Source organism: Apostichopus japonicus, chromosome 17 (genome assembly GCF_037975245.1).
Source record: "Apostichopus japonicus isolate 1M-3 chromosome 17, ASM3797524v1, whole genome shotgun sequence".
In the NCBI taxonomy this organism is placed as follows: domain Eukaryota; kingdom Metazoa; phylum Echinodermata; class Holothuroidea; order Aspidochirotida; family Stichopodidae; genus Apostichopus; species Apostichopus japonicus.
Window position 1 is genome coordinate 33,392,466 of NC_092577.1, and position 22,161 is coordinate 33,414,626.

General features: G+C 39.4%; 2 protein-coding genes across 7 annotated transcripts; both read right to left on the reverse strand.

Moving 5' to 3' along the window:
- Positions 1 to 394: 394 nt before the first annotated feature.
- On the reverse strand, positions 395 to 8,323 carry LOC139984801 (uncharacterized). Of its 3 annotated transcripts, none has more exons than XM_071998862.1 (8): positions 8,170 to 8,323; positions 7,059 to 7,148; positions 6,225 to 6,392; positions 5,475 to 5,540; positions 3,753 to 3,869; positions 2,954 to 3,082; positions 2,240 to 2,315; positions 395 to 1,258 (listed from the first exon to the last, which is right to left on the reverse strand). In XM_071998862.1, exons 2-8 carry the CDS (start codon positions 7,134 to 7,136, stop codon positions 1,050 to 1,052), a joined length of 843 nt encoding a protein of 280 aa, XP_071854963.1. In that variant the 5' UTR covers positions 7,137 to 7,148; positions 8,170 to 8,323; the 3' UTR covers positions 395 to 1,049. The 3 variants fall into 3 exon arrangements, with proteins under 3 accessions (XP_071854963.1, XP_071854961.1, XP_071854962.1); XM_071998860.1 differs by having other exon boundaries at positions 395 to 1,261; XM_071998861.1 differs by having other exon boundaries at positions 395 to 1,261; positions 7,059 to 7,143; positions 8,170 to 8,304.
- Positions 8,324 to 12,113: 3,790 nt separating this feature from the next.
- Positions 12,114 to 20,478, reverse strand: LOC139984802 (uncharacterized). Of its 4 annotated transcripts, none has more exons than XM_071998863.1 (8): positions 20,336 to 20,478; positions 18,946 to 19,054; positions 17,844 to 18,017; positions 17,146 to 17,211; positions 16,177 to 16,284; positions 15,149 to 15,280; positions 14,846 to 14,924; positions 12,114 to 13,576 (listed from the first exon to the last, which is right to left on the reverse strand). In XM_071998863.1, the coding sequence occupies exons 1-8, from the start codon at positions 20,449 to 20,451 to the stop codon at positions 13,428 to 13,430; spliced, it is 933 nt and encodes a 310-aa protein (XP_071854964.1). In that variant the 5' UTR covers positions 20,452 to 20,478; the 3' UTR covers positions 12,114 to 13,427. The 4 variants fall into 4 exon arrangements, with proteins under 4 accessions (XP_071854964.1, XP_071854966.1, XP_071854968.1 ...); XM_071998865.1 differs by having other exon boundaries at positions 18,946 to 19,111; XM_071998867.1 differs by lacking the exon at positions 20,336 to 20,478 and adding an exon at positions 20,218 to 20,237 and having other exon boundaries at positions 18,946 to 19,111.
- Positions 20,479 to 22,161: the final 1,683 nt, after the last annotated feature.

Sequence of the window (22,161 nt, forward strand, 5' to 3'; positions counted from 1 at the left end):
TCCCCGCCCTCCCCCCCCCCCCCACTCCTCCTAATCATCTTGATATGTTACAAATATTGACATATTTTACATCTTATAACCGAGAGAGAGAGAGAGGTGGAGAGAGAGGCTTATTACGGAACAATATTTGGTGGCGTCGCTCTGTTTTGTCAGACACGACAGAAGAGAATATAAAAGCGACGTAGATCTCTAAACTTGAACATTAGAAAAACATAATTCAAACTTTTAATGTTGGCTTAGGTGTCTTTTGGTGTTCAATAATTCTACAAAAGAGACATGATTTTGTGGAATTAAAATAAATTACCTTTTGTTCGATATTACAATAACTTTAAACTTTTACTTTTAATTACTCAGTGATTCTACAGAAGACCAATAACTACGAAAACTCAATTCATTTACTAATTATTTTTGTATTCCCTTGATCATCATATTTCGTAAAACAAAGTGTAATTACAAATTAATAAAAACAAATCACAGTGGAAACATCAGACGACCAAACGAAAAGATTTCGGCGATTCGCGTCCCGCACTTTGCGGACCGTCGTTCTAAAACAGGAGTGGTGTCCCGGATATCCAATGTTTAATTCACATTTCGATATTGATGCAATATGCAAATTCCATAGATCTAATTTATCAAGACACTCATGTCCTTTAAATGACTTCAAAGGAAAGAAGCTGAAAATGAACTTCCTCTTGACATTTTCAGTAAATGATCCTGCAAACAATTTTTTGTGTAGAAATATATGATAGTTTGTTGTTTTTGTTCGTTTTTTAATATTATAATTATTATAATTATTAATTTAACACATTTTCAGTCGATTGAAAGTAAAGTCTTCTTCTAATTTATTCGGTCAACCTTGTGTGTGATTGCTTCCTTTTGTAATTCTTTCAGTAAAACTGACTCCAGCTCGAAATCCTGCTTTCAAATGCAAGCGCTATACTGTTTCTTACATGGCACGCCGAAAATGTAAAATGAAACTTTGACTAAATAAAGCTGCATTCGATACTTGAAATTAAAACTGTATATTCTTTCGATAAAGACGAAAGTCACTAAATAGTTGGCTTGCTCTCAGCTGAAGCATAACCGGAAGGTACAGCTGGAGCCATCTGTGGTTGGGGTTGAGAGAACCCGTACTGCTGTTGAGGAACGATCGTTGCGGGTCCAGGTTGTGGCTGAGCAAACCCGTACTGCTGTTGAGAATATCCCTGAGGTGGGACAGGAGGGTAGGCTTGTGACTGATCATACGAAGGAGGATATGCTGCTAATAAGAAAAGATATTGAGCGTAGAATTAAAGTCGTGCAAAACGTTGTTTATAAGGGAATGCATGTGTCGTCGTTTTTGTGGACGATGCTTGTTTTTCAGTAGAGAGTTTTAATATACAATTTATAACAAGATTAATAGGAAAGATTTTACTGATTCTTTTACGTTAAGCCGTCTGCCAGTTAACATCACGATGACATTTAACAGGAACCTATACTTTATCGACCATGTTAGTCTATATGCCAATTACACAACAGTGTACATGAAAGTATTGTCATGGACATGTTGTATACCTTATTGCAGAGTGGCTAAAGTAATATCATATAGTATACAAATAATGAATATTTATGAGTGCAATAGTGCAAATATTTCATTCAACGAGGCGCAGCCGAGTTGAATGGAACAAATTACATCTTTCAACAAATGAAATATTTGCACTATTGCACGAATGGAAACCATTCATTATTTGTCTTATACAACATATTATATTAAGATGAGTAAAATGCACTCATGCCACAGATTGTTTTGAACAGACAGGTTTCTCTGCTCTCTTACCATTGAAAAAAGTGCTACCAAAAAAAGTATAACCCATGGTTCTATTTCATAGAGTGGAATAGAGCGGATTTTGCATGCAATCAACGAGCAATTGACCAATCAAATGACCAGAATACAATTAGGTGTTGTATAATAGAATATGTTAACTGTGTTCTTGGTTCTCTTTTAAGAAAAGAGTCACTGTTTACCACTGTTCTCCAACTTGTCACTTATTCGAAGAAACACGTACCTGCACATGCAGGTGACTTCAAACTTAAAGAAACATTGGTGACAGTGTCTCGTGAGATACCACCATTTAAGTTAACTATCACATGCTAAAATGCACAAGTACAAGTGTTCTGTCATTGGATTTAATAGCTTTGTAAAGCCTTCAGTATGAAAACTATGAGGATGATTTTGGGGGGACAAAATTCATGTGCTTACAGAAGGCGACGTTTGTCTGAACCGCTGGATACCCATTGATTGCAGGAACGGCAGAGACTCCCGGTTGCGTTGACACCTACAAAGAGAACGTTCGAGTTTGGCTTTTGATGGGTATTTCAATGAACACGTTATGCGTTATAAGGTGTCATTTATGTACATGCACTCATTCCCTTTGTTTTCTCCTCTCATCGCCCCCCCCCCAACCCCCCCACCCCACCCACCTCTATCAATTTGATTTTCATTCTGAACAATACAAATAAATCAAGGTAATCTTAATGTTGTAAAGAGGTAAAGCGTAATTTGCGATATCAATGTTATAAAATGCTTACCTATAAAATCATTTACATTTGCCTATAACCATTTCAGTCAATTAATACACCCTTGCAACACGAAAACAGCCAGTACTTCCGACAGGTAACGACGATCATCTCTAAATCATATTTTTATTTCAATTTTTTTTCTCTAAAATATGTTTTCCAACTGATATTTAGTGTTTTTTTTTTGGGGTGTGTGAGGGGGGAGTAATTGTATTCAGAAATGGTATAAATCTGTACACTTTATCTTAATGTGATGGGGGTTTGGGGTGGGGGTGCACCTTTTTCTTATGTCTGGCGATGCCGGCATTGGGGGGGGGGGGAAGGATCAATGACATTTTTTTTCCAGGGCCCCAGATCACCGTCAGACCGCCCCTGGCGTCATCGAACAAAAACTTACAGTAGTTTTCCTGTCGGCACGATTTGAAGTTTTTCGAGCGATACAGGAACCGTGTAAGGCGGCAAGGAACTCCAGGCATGCGAGTGTTAGTATGGTGGCATCAATAGCTAGACGAGTTCTTCTAGGAGGCTGATAAAAAATATGCGCACAGGATGACATGTATTAAGTATAAGAAATGAAAGGCCGTCACGTCGTGTAAACGTCATAACTTAACGGTATATGGGTTTCTGTTATCCGCCGTAGGAAGGAGTGTCCCTCCCACAATAATGAATTTTTGAAAGGGTAATAAGGGCTCAAATGCTAAACCGTGCTCATTTCCACCATTTTAACAACACTTTTAGTGAAATGTCATACAGTTTCGCGCGGGGGGGGGGGGGGGCTCCAGTGGCTACGGCCCTGGTTTGCAGAGTACACAAACACGCGGTTACACTTCTTCTGCAAATGACACTGTCATGTTCCTACTGGTGAACTCGATAAATCATATACTGGTTACAACTGCACATGCGCAGCACATTCTTAGAGTGAATTCTTAAATGAGCCTTCCAAAGTACTTGCTGCTACATGCAGTGCTACACTACGTTGACGAAATCTTTCAATCTCTTTAATTACATTATAGCTATCGAAGTAATTGATCTGTCCTATTGTCGGTTCCCTCTCTCTCTCTATCTCTCCCCGACACCCCCCTCTCACCCCCGACACCCCCCTCTCACCCCTCCCCCTCTCTCTCTCTTTCATTCTCTCTCCACCTCACAATCTCTCACTCTATATTTTTCCCCTTACGTATATAGTTAATACTCACTACGTAATAGTACGGAGATATCACATACGGTTCCCATGCTACCGACATGCTCATAAAGACGATTAAGACTATAGCGAACGAAGTCGAGATTGAACTCAGCCACATATATCGCATTAACTGTAACAGAAAAAGGTTGTTGAATCATAGAATGAAAGACTGTACATAATATAGGCGACGATCCTGTTGAAAGGTTAAAGGGTGTGAAGACTCGCGCACAAAGAAACGTCTCACGCCGGTAATCTGACCTAGTTTCGATTGAGGTGTAACAGAAGTGTTAGACACCACCATCGGTTTGGGGCGAGTCTTTAATGCCTTTAACAACATGTATGCTGGTTCCCTATATCCTAGAAAGCCCAAGGAACGTTCACATCATGGGCGTAGATAGATTTTTTTGAGGTGGGGGTGGGGTGCGACGAGACCAGTCGGATCAATCGAAGATGACGTCACATATGGACATCAGAATGACGTCATACTACAACACATTCGTCGCTGTTATCAATACCCGGATATCCGGAATATTTTAATAACGCTGTAAGGGAAATCCCTTCACGATGGTGTTATTTTCATGATGGTTGAAATTTCCTTTTGCATTAGAGGCCTGAAACGTTGGGGATATTTTGTGTTACGTCTCCCAAAGCTCAACAAGCGGGGGAACATGCCCCCCCCCCCACCTCCCTCCATCACGGATTCTACGCCCAATGGTTAACACTGCACTCATGCATGCTCAAAGGTCATGAACTCATTTCGCTGTTCAACTATACAATTGATGTTGTCATATTGAACATTTCTCAATGTCGGTTAAAAAAAATATAAAAAAAATTGACAACTTTTCAGCAATTATGTATAACATTCTTAAATTTGTGACCTGTTAGACTTGAGTATAAATGGTACATGGTATTATAACAGGTATTCGGTTCGGGTGAGAAGGTGAGGTCTTCATGTAGTATACCAAGTTGATCTAGGCTTTACCAAGTTGATCAGGGAGTGTTAGCTCAGTGATTGACGCCGGTGCCTTTCAATCATAAGGTCCAGAGTTCGAGTCACTCCAAGATAAATGTATGTCGTCTAGTTACAGAGTTGTTGACACTTGACAATAGACATGGACGTTAAATATGAATGTAAGAGACTGACTTCGGTCAGCTTGCGGCTTTGATAAGCCAATGATAGCTTCTTCGCGAGTTCCTGCTTGCAGGGGGATCTAATATACATACTTACAGGCATACATACATACGTCTATTCACGAAGGGAAAGACAGTCTATCAGATTATCTATTGCTTGACTCTGTCATTATTCCACCTTTGAAACTTTATATATACTGATCTAATCAACCGGAAGTGCAAGTGTAGTAAAATAAATAAAAGCAAGAACTGTTAGCAGCAATGAGCATCATGCATTATGTTGATCAGTATTTTTGTTGTTCATGTTGCAGTTATTGTTTTGTCGTTGCTGTTCTTGATTATTGTGCTGTTCTTGATCATGGTGATGTTGTGTTTGCTGTTGCTGTTTTTGTTATTATTATTATTTTGTTTGTTGATATTAATAGTTCATTCGTTTCAATTAAAATTAATTACAGAAAAATGATGATGGCATCGAAATATATCGAAATATGTAAAAAACCAAAAACAGAAATCGTTATTTGATCAGAAACCATGCTTGATAAATCCGTGGAATATAATGATTGCTAAATAAAGGAAATTATGACAGGAAGGTTTGTTAGCTTACCGATTTTTGGGCCATGTAACCTTGGTAACGTCCCACGCTCATACCACAAAACCCAGCAAATATAAACTAAATTGATGCAAAAAAAAAAATACAAAGAGGGATAACAATCAACATAAGGGAAATACATTCATGTTATATGTGTGGAATCGATACTGGCGTACTTATGTTCCTTCTGATAGTTTTGTCATGCACATTTTCAAAACGGATTTCGCGTAACTGGCTGGAAGTTCTCTCTGTATACGCCCATTGCCATGATATAAATTGTCAACTAGGATTAAAGGTTCCTTCCAACAGTATTAAATCGATCAACATTAGATATTTGCAAAAGAAAACGCTGTACCAGCTATGAGCATCGGCTGACAATTCAAACAGTCGCCCCCTGTTGCACTACAGTGAGTCACATCAACATGTTCCCTGGGAAAATTCACATTAAGGGTACGGCCGCAAACCAGCGCGCATCGCTATGTACAATTTTACCTCGCTGGTCCCCGTTTATACGCCTTGACAAAGAGTGGCAATGGACACGACGTTACGATCTGGCCAGGACTCAAACTTGTGATCCTTAGATCGCCTTATCCATTTTGACCGGGACTCTTCTTGCTTTATCAGGTACATCAAATTTCCATAATACTTAAATTTACACCTATTTCAGTATATACGTTGTAGTAGAAATTATGTCACCGCCAATTTTGCGAACAAAAGTCCCTATAGCCTATACCTGCTAATTCAACTGAACGGTTAACAACATACCCAAATACCGCACCAGAGTGCTACTGCTTCATCACCGTAGTAACATTCAATGCAAATTGCCACGATGCCAAAGATCAAACACAAAATGCCAACTGCTACTTGGAAGAATCCATTTAGTTTGCATGCTGTAACGTCGGCTGCATTAAAGGTGATCTCAACTCTTCTAACCTATAGTAGCGAAGAAAAACGAACATGGCATATATACTGGTGAACTTCAGACAGAATTTTGAGTCTTGATAGAAAGGGAATTAAAGGAAAACAGAAAGATAAAATATTAAGTGCATGCAAGTCATGGTTTTTCTATGACTGTAACGGTTTACAGGGATATTTACCTTTAAAATATACTAAATCTCTTGAATACCCCTTTAACAGTAAATTCGACGATGACGTGTGCTTTTGGTCAGTGTGGACTTAAATGTTAATATTAATCTATTGTTTTCTAAATTTCTAGCAACTCCATCGAAATAAGCCCTTTGTGTATTCAACACAGCCCCACTTGAATGACATTCGACGCCATTTTGCCCTTAATAAATTTGTTATGTATTGAAATATGTTATTTGAGGTCGTAAATGTGTTATATCTTCCTACTGAGGTTTGCATGTGAGGAACTGACCGAATCATCTTCTGCATGTTAGATTATGTCGTTCACTCGTTTTAATCGATGTGCCACATATGCCTAAAGACGTTCGGCCGGGGGGGGGGGGTAGATACATAACGATGAACATCACTCATTATCCTTTCAATTCAAAAGTAGTATACGTTATCCAATGCCAATATAATTTTATATCTTATCCTATACCACGACAAAGTTATGAACATTGTAGTAGCCTATACCTGAACAGCTTGGTTTGCGATAGGGTATGGTGCATTGTACACCGTGGTAACCGTAGCTGTCCCTTGTTGATGTGCCATTTGAACTCTGAGCTATATGAAATAAAAATATAAAATAAAATTACTGTAAAAATGAGAGATTTGAGTATATAATCATACCAAAGTCCCTATTTATCTTGGTCACCGACTTGCAATACTATATACATATCACTTCGTATAGAGTTACTGGAATACAAGAACTGAAAATGACTTGAAGTATATTTCTTTAGTCTTGATATAATTATTAATGTCCAGAAAAAACGTCACTTTGAGAACTGCATGGTAATGTGTCTTTAGCTATACCTTTGGTGCTCAATATATATTAAGCTTTAAAGACTCTTTTAATTCTCTGGAATGCTGCTTATGAGGTTACATTGATGATGACGTCGACACCTCCGTGCAGGCCTTAATGTTATCATGTTAATCCATTGTTTTATAAATTCTTATAACTCCACCCAGAGCATAATCTCTATAGATTCCATATGAACAAGAAGGGAATTCTTTGGATGACATTCAATACCATTTGAGTTTGTAAATTTATTAACACATTGAAAACATGTCATTTGAGGCCCCAAGAAAATGTTTCGTGAAGTTGAGAGGGAAATGACCTAATAGTCTGTTTATTATAGTTATGTCACTTAATTGATGAACGTATGCTGTTTACAGGACGATCATGTCTTAAAAACAACTATAAAAAAGGGTTATATATATATACATTTTTTTTTTTTTTGGCATAATTGGTTTTGGGAATGAACTTGAGGATCGTGGAGGAATGACCGACTAAAATATTTAGACAACAATGTATATAGAAGGTTTAACAGAGTTTTGAATATATAAAGAAACTACGACTAGCGGATTACTATGAAAATTAATGCTAACTCATTCATCATCAAGCTTAGAGCACACCCAGATAAGATTCCTGTGGGTCTTTTTAATGACCTACAAATTAAATACTCTTGTCAGAAATTCTGACTGTCTCGTGAACTGATTTATTGTATCATATAATTATATACTGAATGATATGTAAAAGAGAATGCAGAGAAAGAAAGAGAGAAGAATTGAAAACAATACTCACCAATAAATACTACGATTTAAACTTTCTCTTCGAGGTTTTTACAACTTATTAAATTCGGAATGCGTTCGGATACTCGTAAGATTTGTGTATGTAACAGGCTGTGTCAAGCACTGTGGTATACAGAGATGCTATATAGTACTGGTTAATCATCTTCGAAGAAAAACGGACGCTCTGGTACAAAGTCTCTATATACTCACAGGGTTAATTGGTTACTGCAAAGCAAACAAAATCATCTCAACTGATCGGTGACGAGGCAATGTAAAATATTTCCCTTTCCACTGGAAAACTGTCATTGTGTATCACGAACGTTCTTAATTATCTTCTGGACTAGCTTGGTAATTGGACTTTAATATTCATATCGTGGACTCGCCCAGTCCCATCTTTGACGTAGTTTCATATTCATAACGCCATTGTGTTGAGAAAAATTTCCTCAATCCAAGAAATTAGAAGAGAATGGAATCTTTTACGAGTAGTTACCATTTGCAACAGAATAAATCAAAGAGAAAAAAATTAGATCAATGAAAGAAATTATGAAAACGAATACGGGTTAAACCGTTTTTTAACGAGATCAATTTTGCAGTCTATGCAACGTTAAGTCACTAAAATAGACTGAGGATTATATTTTATTCTTTCAAGCTCTGTCATGAGTAGCCGTCACTGCTCGTTAATAGAACAAAAACTGTGAAAAATTTATCGAAATCTACTCAACATCCTAAATAACTTCTAAGAGCTGAAGTTTGTTTTATAGCTCTCTTTCCACATCCCTCTCTCTTTCTCTGAAAGCTGGCTCTTGTAAACCACTACAGAACCATCGGTTGGTGTCGTGTGATGTGGTGTGGTGTGATAAATTAACTTCCGCCGATTAGGTTAGTTCAAAGCTCACAGCAGTGGACTCTGGCATTCTCAACTTAAGCTTGCATATACACTGAACTATAGTCAGGAATACAAACAGTCCAGAGAATTATGTCAATCATTAACTGGCTACTTGGGCAATACTGTCTCATCGACTGGTTCTGGGTAAATCCCCTGTTGTCCAATCTTTGTGTGTTACTCTGTTTCACAACGAAAGTCTACTGTTGTGAATCAAGCGTTCATATTGACCTCATGTTAAGGTCAGCTGGTGTAAGATATCACTGATAGTGTGCGTGGAACAACTGCGCCTAAGGAAATTAAACCCTACTAATTATTATGCAAATGAGTTTCAACGTATATATTATATATGCATGATAGAGATGGATTGGCCCAGCATAGAAATATTTCAAGGTAATTCTCCAATTAGATCAGGGTTTGGAGTAGCAGATGGGAAGTATGTTAGAAGCTTCCTGATTGGACGAAATCTATACCACTTGTCACCTTCGAGATCGACGAGGTGCCAGAACAAAAGTGATCTGTTTCACCACTCATAAAGTACGACAAAATTATGGATGATCTACGTCATCGTTAGGAAGTGAAATAATAAATTTTGTCATTACACTTTTGATGAAACAACAATGTAGTCAGGTGCGTATCCAGGGGGGGGCGTTGGGGGCGCGCGCCCCCCGGGTAAGAAAAAGAGGAGAGAAAAAAAGAGAAGAAAAAGGAAAAAAGAGGGGAAAAAAGAGGAGGAGGAGAGGAAGGAAGGGAAAAGAAAAAGAAGAAAAAGAGAAAAAGGAGAAAAGGAGGGAGTAAAAGAAAAACGCGAAGACACCGGGGAGAGAAAGAGGAACAGTGACATCATTACAGCGCTAAAGGGTAGCCAGTGACGGATCAATGATTTCGTTAAAGTGTGACTCACCCTACCCCTTACACCGACAACTCCATTTTTTGACGTTTCCATTTTCCTCTCTCACTAACGATCTATATATGTACTATATATGGTCTATCATAACGCGTGTGTAGAATTGTGCTATGAAACCAACTGTGGCTGGTCTCGAACTCGACCGTGTCGTCGGGGAACATGACGCATTTTGGGATGGGAGCGACCGCCCGCCCCCCCCCCCATTCAGCATTTTTTAAAATGATATCGCTAAGTAATTTCAAAATAGAAAGTGCTTAGAGGCAACTTACAAGGCCTGGGAAGTGTCATTTCCAGCGATCTGGGAGACATTTTCGGCCAAACTTTGCTTGTACGCTTCGCGCTAACAAATGGTCCTGGGTAGTGCCATTTCCAGCGATCTGGGAGGCATTTTCGGCCAAAATTTTCTTGTACGCTTCTCGCAAACCTATGGTGGCGCTACGCTTAGATAATTTGCCTACAGGCTTCGCCCCTCCCTTGGCAAATTCCTCGCTACGCGCCTGTTCGAATTTGTAACGCAAACAGCAGATATCACATCATATCAGTGAGCATGAAAATGGCGTTCCAGGATGAAAAGCCTCAAAACTGTCCGACTTGCCTGAAAAAATAACCAAAAATTTTCGCGCGCAAAGCGCGTTCAACGTGTTCATGTCAATATCATATAAGCAAGCATCATTCAAGGACATTAATATTAACAATTTCGAAGAAGCAATAAACCTTGCGCAAGATCGTGATACGTGGCGGAGGTTAATCACTGAGCATGTCGGATAGACGAGGCTCAACTTACTACTACTACTAAGCATCGGTTATTACATCGCATGCCATCATGTACCGTACGGTCCGTTCAAATTGCGCAGTATTTCGCGGGATGCTAATGTAAACAACGACATGTCTCATGTAGATGTATAAAAAGCATGGAGGTCCAATTATGTCAAAACTCTCTTTTACATTAGTAATGGCGAATTAGGGGCTGCACCCCCGCCGCGCAGTGGCGGAGCGTCCATACGGTCGGGGGGTGGATGCCCCCCCTGACGGACTCAAATGGACTGCTGGCGCCTTTTTCAGCTCTTCACCACTTTTTACTTATTCTAGATTATTAACTTTTTTATTGCGCTCTCATCTACTTATTGACATTTCTCACATTTTGTTGCTGTAATTTGGCGATGACACTTATTTATTCTTCGTTTATCTGCAAATTAGCCAGGCCCGGAAAGGGTCATTTCCGGCGATCTAGGGAGTATCTTTATTCACAAATTTTCTGTACGCTACGCGCCAACCAGTGGTGGCGCTCCGCTTAGATAGTGTCGAAAGCGCTCCTACAGACCATTCTCGCCACTCCTGACCAATACCCCTAGCTCCGCCACTGCCGCCGCGCCTCCTACGCCTATGTGTGTAGTGTTCGGTTTCGGAAATATCTGCTATTTTTTCATTTCCTTCAACCAAGTTTTATAATAGCCGTTATAAGAGGTTTTAATGTTTCTACACCAATAAATTAACTGTGTCTGAATTTTCGAAAATTTCTGACCAACATTCTGCATCACACTTCCCTCTACTCGTGCAATTTTGACCGGTCTGTTAGGGGTTCAAGGAAGTTTTTCTATATTGGTTGTCCATAGATGAAATTTTGTACAACATTATGGGTATGTTTTGAAGTGAGTTTATTCACGAGAAATGTAAATTTTCAAATTCTGAACAAATATGGGGCTTAAAACCTTGAAAAGTGGGGCTGACGGGTATTGTGGGCCGCGACGTAGAATCACCTACAAAAGCAAAGACCCACAGGAGATGCCATCAGGTCGAACATGATGTGTGCCGGGTTGACAAACTTCAAAAAGGTTATGGATGGAAAAAAAAACTATTAGGAAATACCTGGTTCTCAGGCAAAAAGTGTACATCTGGTTGGTCATTTCAAGCCCGAGAAGTGCCGTTTCCGGTGATCTGGGGGGGTTTCAAAACAAGAAATTTTCTTGTACGCTGCGCGCCAACTGATGGTGGCGCTCCGCTTAGATAGTAATTCGCGCCCCCCGGATTTGAAAATCCTGGATACGCGCCTGGTAGTTAACATGGTTCTTATGATAGGCAAATCCTAGTTAGGTCGAGTGGTCATGGAATTTATGGCTGAAATATCAAATGTTTTTAAGAGAGAAACAAGGATAGCGCAAACCAAAGCTTTAATCGTTTTTGTTTTAACACAATCCATATATTTATTTAATCTCAGTAACGTACAAAAGTTCTCATTGGTTAGAATACAATAGAAGCGTTTGAATGAATTCATTATATGTAGTGGTTACGCGAAACAGACTAGTAACATAGTTATCTGGAATAAACGTCTGTCTAGAATAATTGGCTAAAGACATTAAGCAAAAAATGTGGCAAGTTAGTTGTAAAACCTGCCATTCATGTTACATTTTTTTAATTATATGAAAAGGCCAGTGTGCTTTTCAATTAATCTTCCAAAGAATGATAAGAAAATTAAAGAGACATTGCAGTATTTTTACTTTACGGCCAAGTTCTCCATGACTTTCTCAAGTGTTATCAATATATATATCAAGTTGAGAAGAAATAGTATAAGCTGTTGGTTTTGTATGTAAGATATTACAACAACAAATAGCGAGAAGTGCCTGGAAAGCAAAATTAGAATATTGCCTTAATTACATATGTATCAACTTATAATAATATATCAGTATTATAACAAATGTTATAATATATTCTCATTGAATAAAATACAACTGCAACATTTCTATGACTTAAGTGCAGGTATAGTGATTACGCGAAATAGATGGAAATGTCTGTAACCAGAGACATCTGAGACTGACAAGTTAGGGTGAATATTCCATGATTACATGAACAATCTTAAGTTCAGCTTGCTTTCTTGCAGGTTATTGATAGCATTCATGTCAAAAATCTTTTCATGTTTTATTGAAAGTAGTGATGTAGTAACAGATCAACTACAGTGCATTTACTTATTATGATACCATGTTACCAACACTATAGCCAGCAGTAACACATAATCAAGACGTATGTTACGGGGGAAAATCGAGAGAGAGAGTAATTACTTTCATTTTAAAAGTCTCTTTGGGTGATTTCTTTCCCCTGTACTCAGACTCAAACATATATTAACATACCGTGACTGAATTCTCCCGAGGGGGGGGGGGGGAGCAGAATTATAAAAGGGGTACTTCTCACAAAGGGAGCATTATTAAACTTAACAGAGCGCCATGATGTAAAAAGACATTTTTTCCCAAAATTTCTCCCACGTAGCAGGAACTACGTAGCAGACGAACTTCCAGGGGAAAGATTGAGAAGGGTCGCTTAGCTTCCATCAACCTGAAAAGAGGGCTTTAATGATATTTCCTGCTTTTAGTTCAATTACATTTTCGGGGTGCTCAAAGGGGGTTGCTCCCCCACCCACACCCACCCACCCCCTGGCTATATCCTCAAAAGAAGGATATGCAAGTGGTAAATTGATTTACAATTTAAAAGTTCAATATGTCGGGGGTTTGCTGTCGATTGTTCCGTAGCCCGGAGGCTGCGGCGTCGTCGGTGGGCCTGGCTGCTGGGGATGGACAAACCCGTACTGGGGAGGAGGAGGGGGTGGGTGTACTGCAGAACCACCATAGTCTGTCTGATAGGCTGTAGAGAAGAAGAGAAAACGACAGTGAAACCGTGATATCTGTTTCTTGGGGAGTTCTTTTTCATTGTTTTTATTACGTTTGTTCGATGACAAACCCTCATATTAACCTTCGAATGATTTAGCTTCCTTCCTTATAATTTACTTATAACCCCTCAAACATGCATTCCTTGCCTGTTTCTTAACATGTGTGGATAATTCTTGGGGCGTTGTGGTCAAGTGGTTAAGGCAGTGGACTTGTGATCTAAGGATTACAGGTTCGAGCCCTGGCCAGATCATTGCGTTGTGTCCTTGGGCGAGGCACTTTATCTCCATTGCCTCTCTTCACCCAGGTGTACAAATTGGGACTTGCGAGGCAACTTTTAAATATAATTGTGTGAGCCGGTTTGTGGCTGCACCCTATGGGAAGTCCCCCGGGGCACACGTGGATGTGGTGCACTGTGGTGCCCCAGGAGAGATTGATTGAATTGTGCACACTTTGGTGTATGGGTGTGACAAGTTACCAATGACCAGCGATTAAGTTGCAAAGTCGTGTGAGAGGGCCTTGGCCCTTGAACAAGACTGTAAACCTTTATATTTACCATTACTTTATTCAGCTTGCCCACCTTTCCTTATACGTTTTTATCTATACCTACCTTCTGTAACAACAAGTAGCATTTAGGCTAACCTCTGCTAACTCATTTAAACTAGCTTGATCATACCGCTGCAGTGTTTTCTCTTCTTTACGGTTTACATATGCCTACAAATAAGCAGACTTATCAAACCATAGTTTAATTATTATATTGTATGCTACCATTTTATCTTGCTGTTCCTCACCTTTCTTCATCTTGCTTGCCTTTCGTTTCGACCAACCTACTCCAACTTTACTTACTTTTTGATTACCTATGGTACCTTCCTTGCAAGTAACCTATCGCTTCTATTGCTCGCAGTCCATGTTACTCGTTGCTTCTCCTCGAAATGTATCATCCATGCAAGAAAAGGATTTCTTAGTATTTCGCTCCTCTCTTACATGTCCCCCACTCCACAATTGCACTTTCCTATCTACCTAACTACATATTTGGAAACGTGTTAGCACTGCGCCCTCGCTCCCTGGGCCACGCCCACTAATACCTTCCGTATCTTCCACCGGTATCTACCAGTTATCACGATACACATCAGTAAAGAAGAAACCGGCTTTGGGGAAGAGCAGGTTATGTATTTTATTAAATATAGGCTAGTGAATATAACCCATGGAATTTATTTACTTTCATTGTATTAACAAGGACACTCACCATATGTACCACCAACGTTGTTAGGGTACCCGGGACCGTTTGGGACCGGAACAGTTACAGTGCCTGGTTGAGTTATCACCTTGAGAAAAATAAATAAAGGAAGCAGTCGTACGTAATTATATTTCATAAATTTAAACATTCCTTGAATGAATATTTATTAACTATAGACAGTTTCCATCTTATTATAACAGGTATGTTTTCATTATTAATACACACACACACATATATATATATATATATATATATATATGTGTGTGTGTGTGTGTGTATATATATATATATATTACCGCCTCAACCACTTACTGTTGTTTGCCGTCTAGCTTCTCGCAAGGTCTTCTGGGATATTCCCATTCCTCTTCCGGCAGCCAGTATCTCCAAGAAGCTAAGCGATAAAATCACAGACTCCATAGCCACTCGCTGTTTATAGAGCCGGTACTGCAAAAGAAACATGAGTATAATTCACATAGCAAAGAATAGGTAATTTTCGTTAGTGTTAGTTCATTAGATTGAGAGAATTCCAAACGTTGATGCAAGAAACGAAACTTACATATGATAATTTAAAACTCTAGGAGACAACAAATACAGAAACGTATAGACTTTGATAGCTAATTACTAGATATTTGATGATTTGATAAGTTAAAAGAATCTTTCCATGGAAGTGACCGAAACATACCACCACTGTCAGTTCCTTTTCTTTCATTCTATATAGTTCTATTTGAAATGCAATTGCTTTGTAATAAACGATAATTTCGGTACTTTGCCCTCCCACTCCGCCGCTCCCCCCCCCCCCACCCCCCTATCCCCATCTTCCAACCATATTCAGTTCCCTGTCTCTATCATTTCCCCTCCCTTTATTCCTATTGCCCTCACCATACCAACCCCCATCCAATTCCCTCTCCTCTTCAACCACACTTATTGTCCCCTCTTCATCTTCTACAAACATATTCCTTTCATCGTCTCTCTTCTTTTAATTCAATACCTTTCCTCAATCCCTCCTCTACCAAACCTATTCCGTTTGTCACGCCTCTTTTCCAAACTTATTATTTGGCCCATTTCCTCCATATGCCACTTCTGTTGACGTGCCCAGCCCCATATCTTCCGATCCTATTTTATTCTCTCTTCTCCCCCCCCCTCCCTCTACCGCCCCCCTCCCCGTCCATATTTCCTTATCCTCCAAGCCTAACATTCACTTCCATATCCTTTTCCCTTTCCTCTTTCAGACCTATACCCATTCCCATCTCAGCCCAGACCGTCTACATAGGCATCGGCACAAGGCCACAGTTTTTGTATTATATACATCTCATGATAAGAGATACATGTGGACTACTCACTGTGTCGTAGTTGTAGCTATCTTCATATGATATAGCAACACACATCAAAATACATAGCATTATTGCTAAGACAATAGCCACTGTACTCATCCACATGAAACGCGACAGCTGTCGAAAGAAAAAAATAACGTAAGATATTAATTCTGACGAAACTTGCTTCATTATTGGATCTAGCTTAGCAAAAGCTTGTCTCGTCACATTTGTAGATATTGTAACACTGTAGAAGCGTCACAACACGGCATGATGATTCGGTGTATTTGGTCAAAGACCTGCATGGCCGGATTAAGCTAGTGCGGGGCCTTATCTTATAAAGGGGCCCTAAAAAAACAAATACACATAAATGGTCTTATATCTATGAAATAGATAACCACACTCCCATTAATTACTGTGTTAAAATAATAACCCCAATTGAAGGTGACAATTGGCTAAAATCGCTAACTTTAAACACCCAGTCGTTCATAACAGTTGAGGGCAGTATAGTACTATCGTAATAGAGCAAAGTATAGTCACTGAATCGGAACTGATAGCTTGCAAGCATTTAGCGTGGGGGGGCCTTGAAAATGTTGGGAACCATAGCATAAGTTACTTTTGTCACTGGGTTAATCCGGCACTGGTCAAGATCCCCATATCAAGGAGATTGTAGGGGAATATGTTACTGTCGTTAGCACGTTGCTTCAACAGTCACAAATTATGTGTCTATCTTGAATATATTTATGTAGTTCAAGTTGTCACTGTACGGCACTTCACCGATAGGAACGGACTGAAGTGCTATATCAAGTCTCTATAATCAACCAAATAATATCAAGTATCATACCACAATATCGCTTGATGAGAACTAGCAATTGCTGAGGATAATTGTAGTCTGTAATTAGTCTGTAATTAAGTTGATCACATAGATCTACTACTACTAATACTACTACTACTACTGCTGCTGCCACTACTGCTGCCACTTCTACTTGGACAACTTACCGACCTCTGAGCCATTACACCTCGATATATGGCCACTTTTCTACCACTTCCACCGGCAACCATAAACTAAAAGGGCAAAGGAAAGGAACATTGAATAAATGGTATTACCTAACAGCAGAACAGATGGGCTATTTACACATCTTGTTAAATTAAAAGTTGGTGGTACTACATTTTGGTTACTCGCAGAATACTCGGTCTCTTCCAAGGCGATATCAGAATTCCAAGGTGATAATGTTAGAGTAACTATTAGAAATCATTCGTAAGTGCCTACGGTAGGTGGCCTACCCAATTTTAAAATTGGTCGCTATTACCGCACATTTCGTCTGAAGTAATCTTTTAAGTTAATAACCTGTGTTTGGTTGTAATTATGTATCATCATTTTGATTTAGTGAGCTTAATTTTACAACAAAACATGAAAGAGAAATTCTGTTCCTCAATGAGATATAATGTATCATTGCTGAATTCATAAACCCTTGATAGTTTAGCGTAGCTTTCTTGTATATCCTCGTTCGTTGTTGCTGGGTTAGAATAATATATTATTTCCCGCGTTCCTTGTCTTTCCTTAAAAGCTGTAGTAAGATACCAACATATTTCCTTGCAAAGCTTTGTAAAGCTGACAATGACGAATTAATTAACCACAAATGGGAAATTAAAGGATAAAACAAATACAGAAGTTCGAAGAAAGAAGTATTTGGTACCCAAAATCCAACCCATATGGCAGTCGCAATATCCGAGTAGTAGCAGTCCAGACATATGCTGACGATACCAAATATAATGCAGAATATTCCCAAGATTGCCTGGAATCCGCCATTCTGCTTACAAGCAGTCACATTTTCTGCTAAGAAGGTAGTGTGTTCCCGCACTGTACTGATCTAAAGAAATTGGTGATAGGACAGGAAGAAACAAGAGGCAGAGAAAACTAAAACAGAAACAAAGAACATTTGACAAAAGTTAAAGGAGAAAGGGAAACATAATAACTTTATAAAGGACAATAAAAATTCAAATGTTAATAAGAAGTATGTGTGTGTTTGGGAGTGAGGGGGGGGGGGCAGGAATAGAAAGAAGAAGAATGAAGAACGTGAATAAGTAGGATGGCTCCGTGATATCTGTTTCTTACGTTTTGTGTTCCCTTTATCATTGCAATGCTTCCGTTTGTTTAATGAAAACCTAATCCTATTAATGAGTTATTTACCTTCCTTATAATTTACCTATAACCCCATAAACTTATCAGGCCTAACCTATAGGAACAACAACAGGAGAGGAACAGGAACCATCAAAATATACAGGCATATAGCAAGGCAAATATTAAGAACGTAGATAAAGTATTATCAATGATATAAAGAGAAATCGAAAACATAACCATATAGTCATATGAAGTATATAAGATTGACAATCAGTGGCGGCACCTGAAATTTACAAAGTGGGGGGGGGGGGGCAAGCAAACAACTGGGTGAACATTTTGGAAGTGCAAAATCTCACCTGTGTAAGTGCACGTCACGGGAAAATTTAGGGATAGGGAACACGTCCTAACCCCCCCCCCCCCCCCGTTACCACAATTTCATTAGAATGTATTTCATAGCCCTGTGGGGGTCAACATTTTGCATTCTGTTAGCCTTATGTTACCCACATAGAGGAAGTTTGACAGCAATGGAAAATGTTTCATGTTTTACCGCAGCTGACTGGGAAACTGGGGGTCAGGCATCTTTGAATGGGGGCCAATACCCCCCCCCCCCACCTCGTACCCCCTTGGCGCCACCACTACATGTGAACACTTATAGAAAACAACAAATTGTTGACTACCTGTACTGGTTGCGAGACATACTGTGCTGGCTGGGGGTTTGACGTGTATACCGTTGTAACTCTTGTGACGTCAGCCATTGTTAGACCGTGGATGACTAAATATGCAGAACTGAAGAAGTTTTAAAACCAAACCGATGGTGTGTTTCAACGTATAAACGACTTCTCCCTACAGTGGCGTAGGAATGTACTTTTGAGTGGGGGCTGAAGACTGATGGCCGGCCTGGGGGAGGGGTCTAAGGGGAGGGGGTGACCCCCTGCATTTTCAGGTGGTCTAAGATGCAATTTGGTGCAATATAGCACACCCACTCCATTTTGTAAATAATTTTGCATTTTCACCTGGCCTTAGATGCAATTTGGTGCTCCAAATGAGATTTTTTTCTCATTTGGAAATGAAAAAGGGGTTTTCTGACTTGCGAAGCGGGGGGGGGGGCCGAATGATACTTCCGCCCCACCACATTTTTCACTGGGGGGCTGGCGCCCCCCCCAGCCCCCACGGTTCCTACGCCCTTGTCTCCCTATATAGAAAAATCGACAGTGTACGGGCAGAATGTAAACTGTTACCTTGTCGCATTATATACATGGAATGCTATATACCGTATAAAAAGGTTTCTATAATGCAATAGTAAATACAAATTAAAGAGATTTTACTTCAACTTATACTGAGATTGAGGTCCCTCTTTCCTTCTTTTCCTTTTCTTCCTTTCTTCTCTTTTTCTTAGTTCTTTTCTTAATTCTTTTTTGTAAGTTATTCGTGTACTCTATGTACAGGGAGTGTATCACTAGATAAGCCCACAAGGGTTTCCTGATGCACTTTCTTTCGAATTCCATAACTCTCTATATGTTCGCTACATTTGTTGTATATATATATGTTGTGGGGGAAAAAACAAATAAATATACGAAATCAACGAAACGAGTGACTATAGTTGTACAAAAAACCTTATCATGGCATACTGACAATATAGAAGCAGTTTTAAAAGCCTTTACGATAAGTAGGGTATAATCTCTACTTACCACAGTTTTGTACTGAATACTGTATATATAAATGAGTAAGTCATTAATGGCCGAGTACGTGTTGCTACATATGATTGCTTATGAAAACTAACAGCAGCGTAGACTATTATTATTACAAAGATATTAAGCTATGATCCAGTCGTTCTGCATACGTGTTTTGACATTTCGGCAAGTAATCTTTGAACTTTTCTGTATAAGCTCAGTATAGGCTATATGCGTGAAGACCATTACCCGTACAGTTAGACGACTGTTGTATACTACCTTAGTACTACGAAAGGTAAAGGTTACAGCTTGCGGCTTTACACGGTAAAAATTGAGATGATTCAAACTCAAATTTCCAGGAACGATTTTACGAAATTGAGAGTGATTAAACCCTTACCTTAAATAAAAGGCAACATGGACATATAACGTTGTTATTTTGAGTTCGATAATTCCTGGTATACTGACGCAAGTTGGGTTATTATGTACAATGTATATGATACAAAACATGTCCATTACTAGGTTTATGTTGATTTAGTTGTGATTAAAGCTGAGATAGTACTTTACCGTTAGTACAAAGTCCTTGTTAATATTCAACTTTTTGCATATAGCAAGCTGTAAAAGCAAATAAGGGGGGAAAACATCATAGAGCTTACTTCTCATTTCGGAGAATAACACGTAAATGTTATGGCATTGACCAATATACGACCCGTGATAAATTTTGGATATTGCGTCATTATCGCCAAGACCTCGTTTATGGCAAGCCGACCGGGCCATAACGGATGTCTACTTCGTGTGCTTGAAAGAAACAGTCAGTAGGCCTACATCATTTCCACTAATGCGATACGTTTGACAACGGGTAGTGGAAAATTCGACCACGCGTCCTCTAACTTCAACATCTGCAGAAATGCGAAAATGTACCCAACTTAGCATGCAGCTATACGAGAAAATGGCCGCAAGGTTTAGCAGGAACCGTAACTATAGATAAGACTTCAATATTTAATGGCCTACATGTACATTGTAACTGGACACAATAATGCACGCAATAAAATTACAATTACTTTGCATTCACATGTATATCGTTAATGACAATACGTGGTACGCGTTGTCGAATCTCTATGATACTAAGAGTTCTGTCAGGCGTTGTCGAACGTCGTAAAAGCGTTGCCATGAGTGAAAACGCTTCACTGATCGGCTATTTTGTTCATACGCGATAGGCAGCCGTTACGACTTCGTTGGCTTGCCAAACGTTATAGATCCGGGACTTGTCAACTTAGCCAATCAGGAGATAGCATTTTGTGACCGAGGGCCTCGTTTACAGAAAAGAAAATAGCTCGGATCCGATAGAAATTAACTTTAGTTTGTATACAAAGCCTATACTGTTGTGTTATGCATTAGATCCCTTGTATTCAAACTTTGTGGCTTGGTGACCGCAATCTTCATCCTTCGTATAATCTTGGCGACCCACCAGTGGTGGATGTTTTGGCCTGCATGGGAGAGGGGTTTACGGGGAAGTGTTATCCAGTGGTGTGTACTGCATAGGATTTCATAGATGCACGGGGCCGGCCGGGGGAGAGGGGGGGGGGGTCGCTCGACTGATTTAGGTAGTGACCTCATCCTCTACAGATGGGTTATAACAAGAAGTTTGTAAGGGCGTGTTAGGTATTTGAAGACGCTCCTATGCATGGGTCGGGTGCGCTAAAAAATTGATTAATTTTATAATTCAAATCGTGGATCCTGATGCATATTTAGACAGTAAATTAGATCTATTTGTTGGCACAACTTTACGTGTAGTCCTTGGCATTTTGTGTGAGCTTGAAAAGGGGGTTGTCGACCCGGAGAATTGGTTTAACATCCCTTGTCGAAGGGAAGGCCACATGGAAAATGGTATCCCTTTTGTCATTGTTGCTATATTTGGAAGATTTACAAAAGGGAGTTATACAGCTCAGACTCAGTTGAGAAGAATGGAATACAAAGAAAAGTACAAAATGACATATGGCGTCGATATCTGTCAATTTTCTCCTTGCTGTAATCTTTTTACTCATCACCCTATGCCATCCCTCCCCCAACCCCTTCCTATAATAAGTTTCATGATAACAGGAGAACACTCCATACTTGTACAAATCAAGTGCAAGAAATCAGGGAATCCTTGGAGAACGGAAATTTAAAAAAGTATATAGAAAAAATTAACATAAAGTGACAATTTAAGGAGAATGGCAAGAAAAT

Bases quoted from the DNA above. Each gene is read 5' to 3' on its own strand.
- LOC139984802 (XM_071998863.1), bottom strand. From the start codon at position 20,451: ATGGACATGTTTTGTATCATATACATTGTACATAATAACCCAACTTGC. The intron at 18,018-18,945 runs GTAGTCAACAAT...CAATTTCTTTAG, and splicing joins ATGTCTCGCAACCAGTACAG to ATCAGTACAGTGCGGGAACA. The intron at 17,212-17,843 runs GTACCAAATACT...TTGCCCTTTTAG, and splicing joins CCATATGGGTTGGATTTTGG to TTTATGGTTGCCGGTGGAAG.
- LOC139984801 (XM_071998860.1), bottom strand. From the start codon at position 7,136: ATGGCACATCAACAAGGGACAGCTACGGTTACCACGGTGTACAATGCA. The intron at 3,083-3,752 runs GTGAGTATTAAC...ATTTTTTATCAG, and splicing joins TATCTCCGTACTATTACGTA to CCTCCTAGAAGAACTCGTCT. The intron at 1,262-2,239 runs GTAAGCACATGA...TTTTCTTATTAG, and splicing joins TCAGACAAACGTCGCCTTCT to CAGCATATCCTCCTTCGTAT.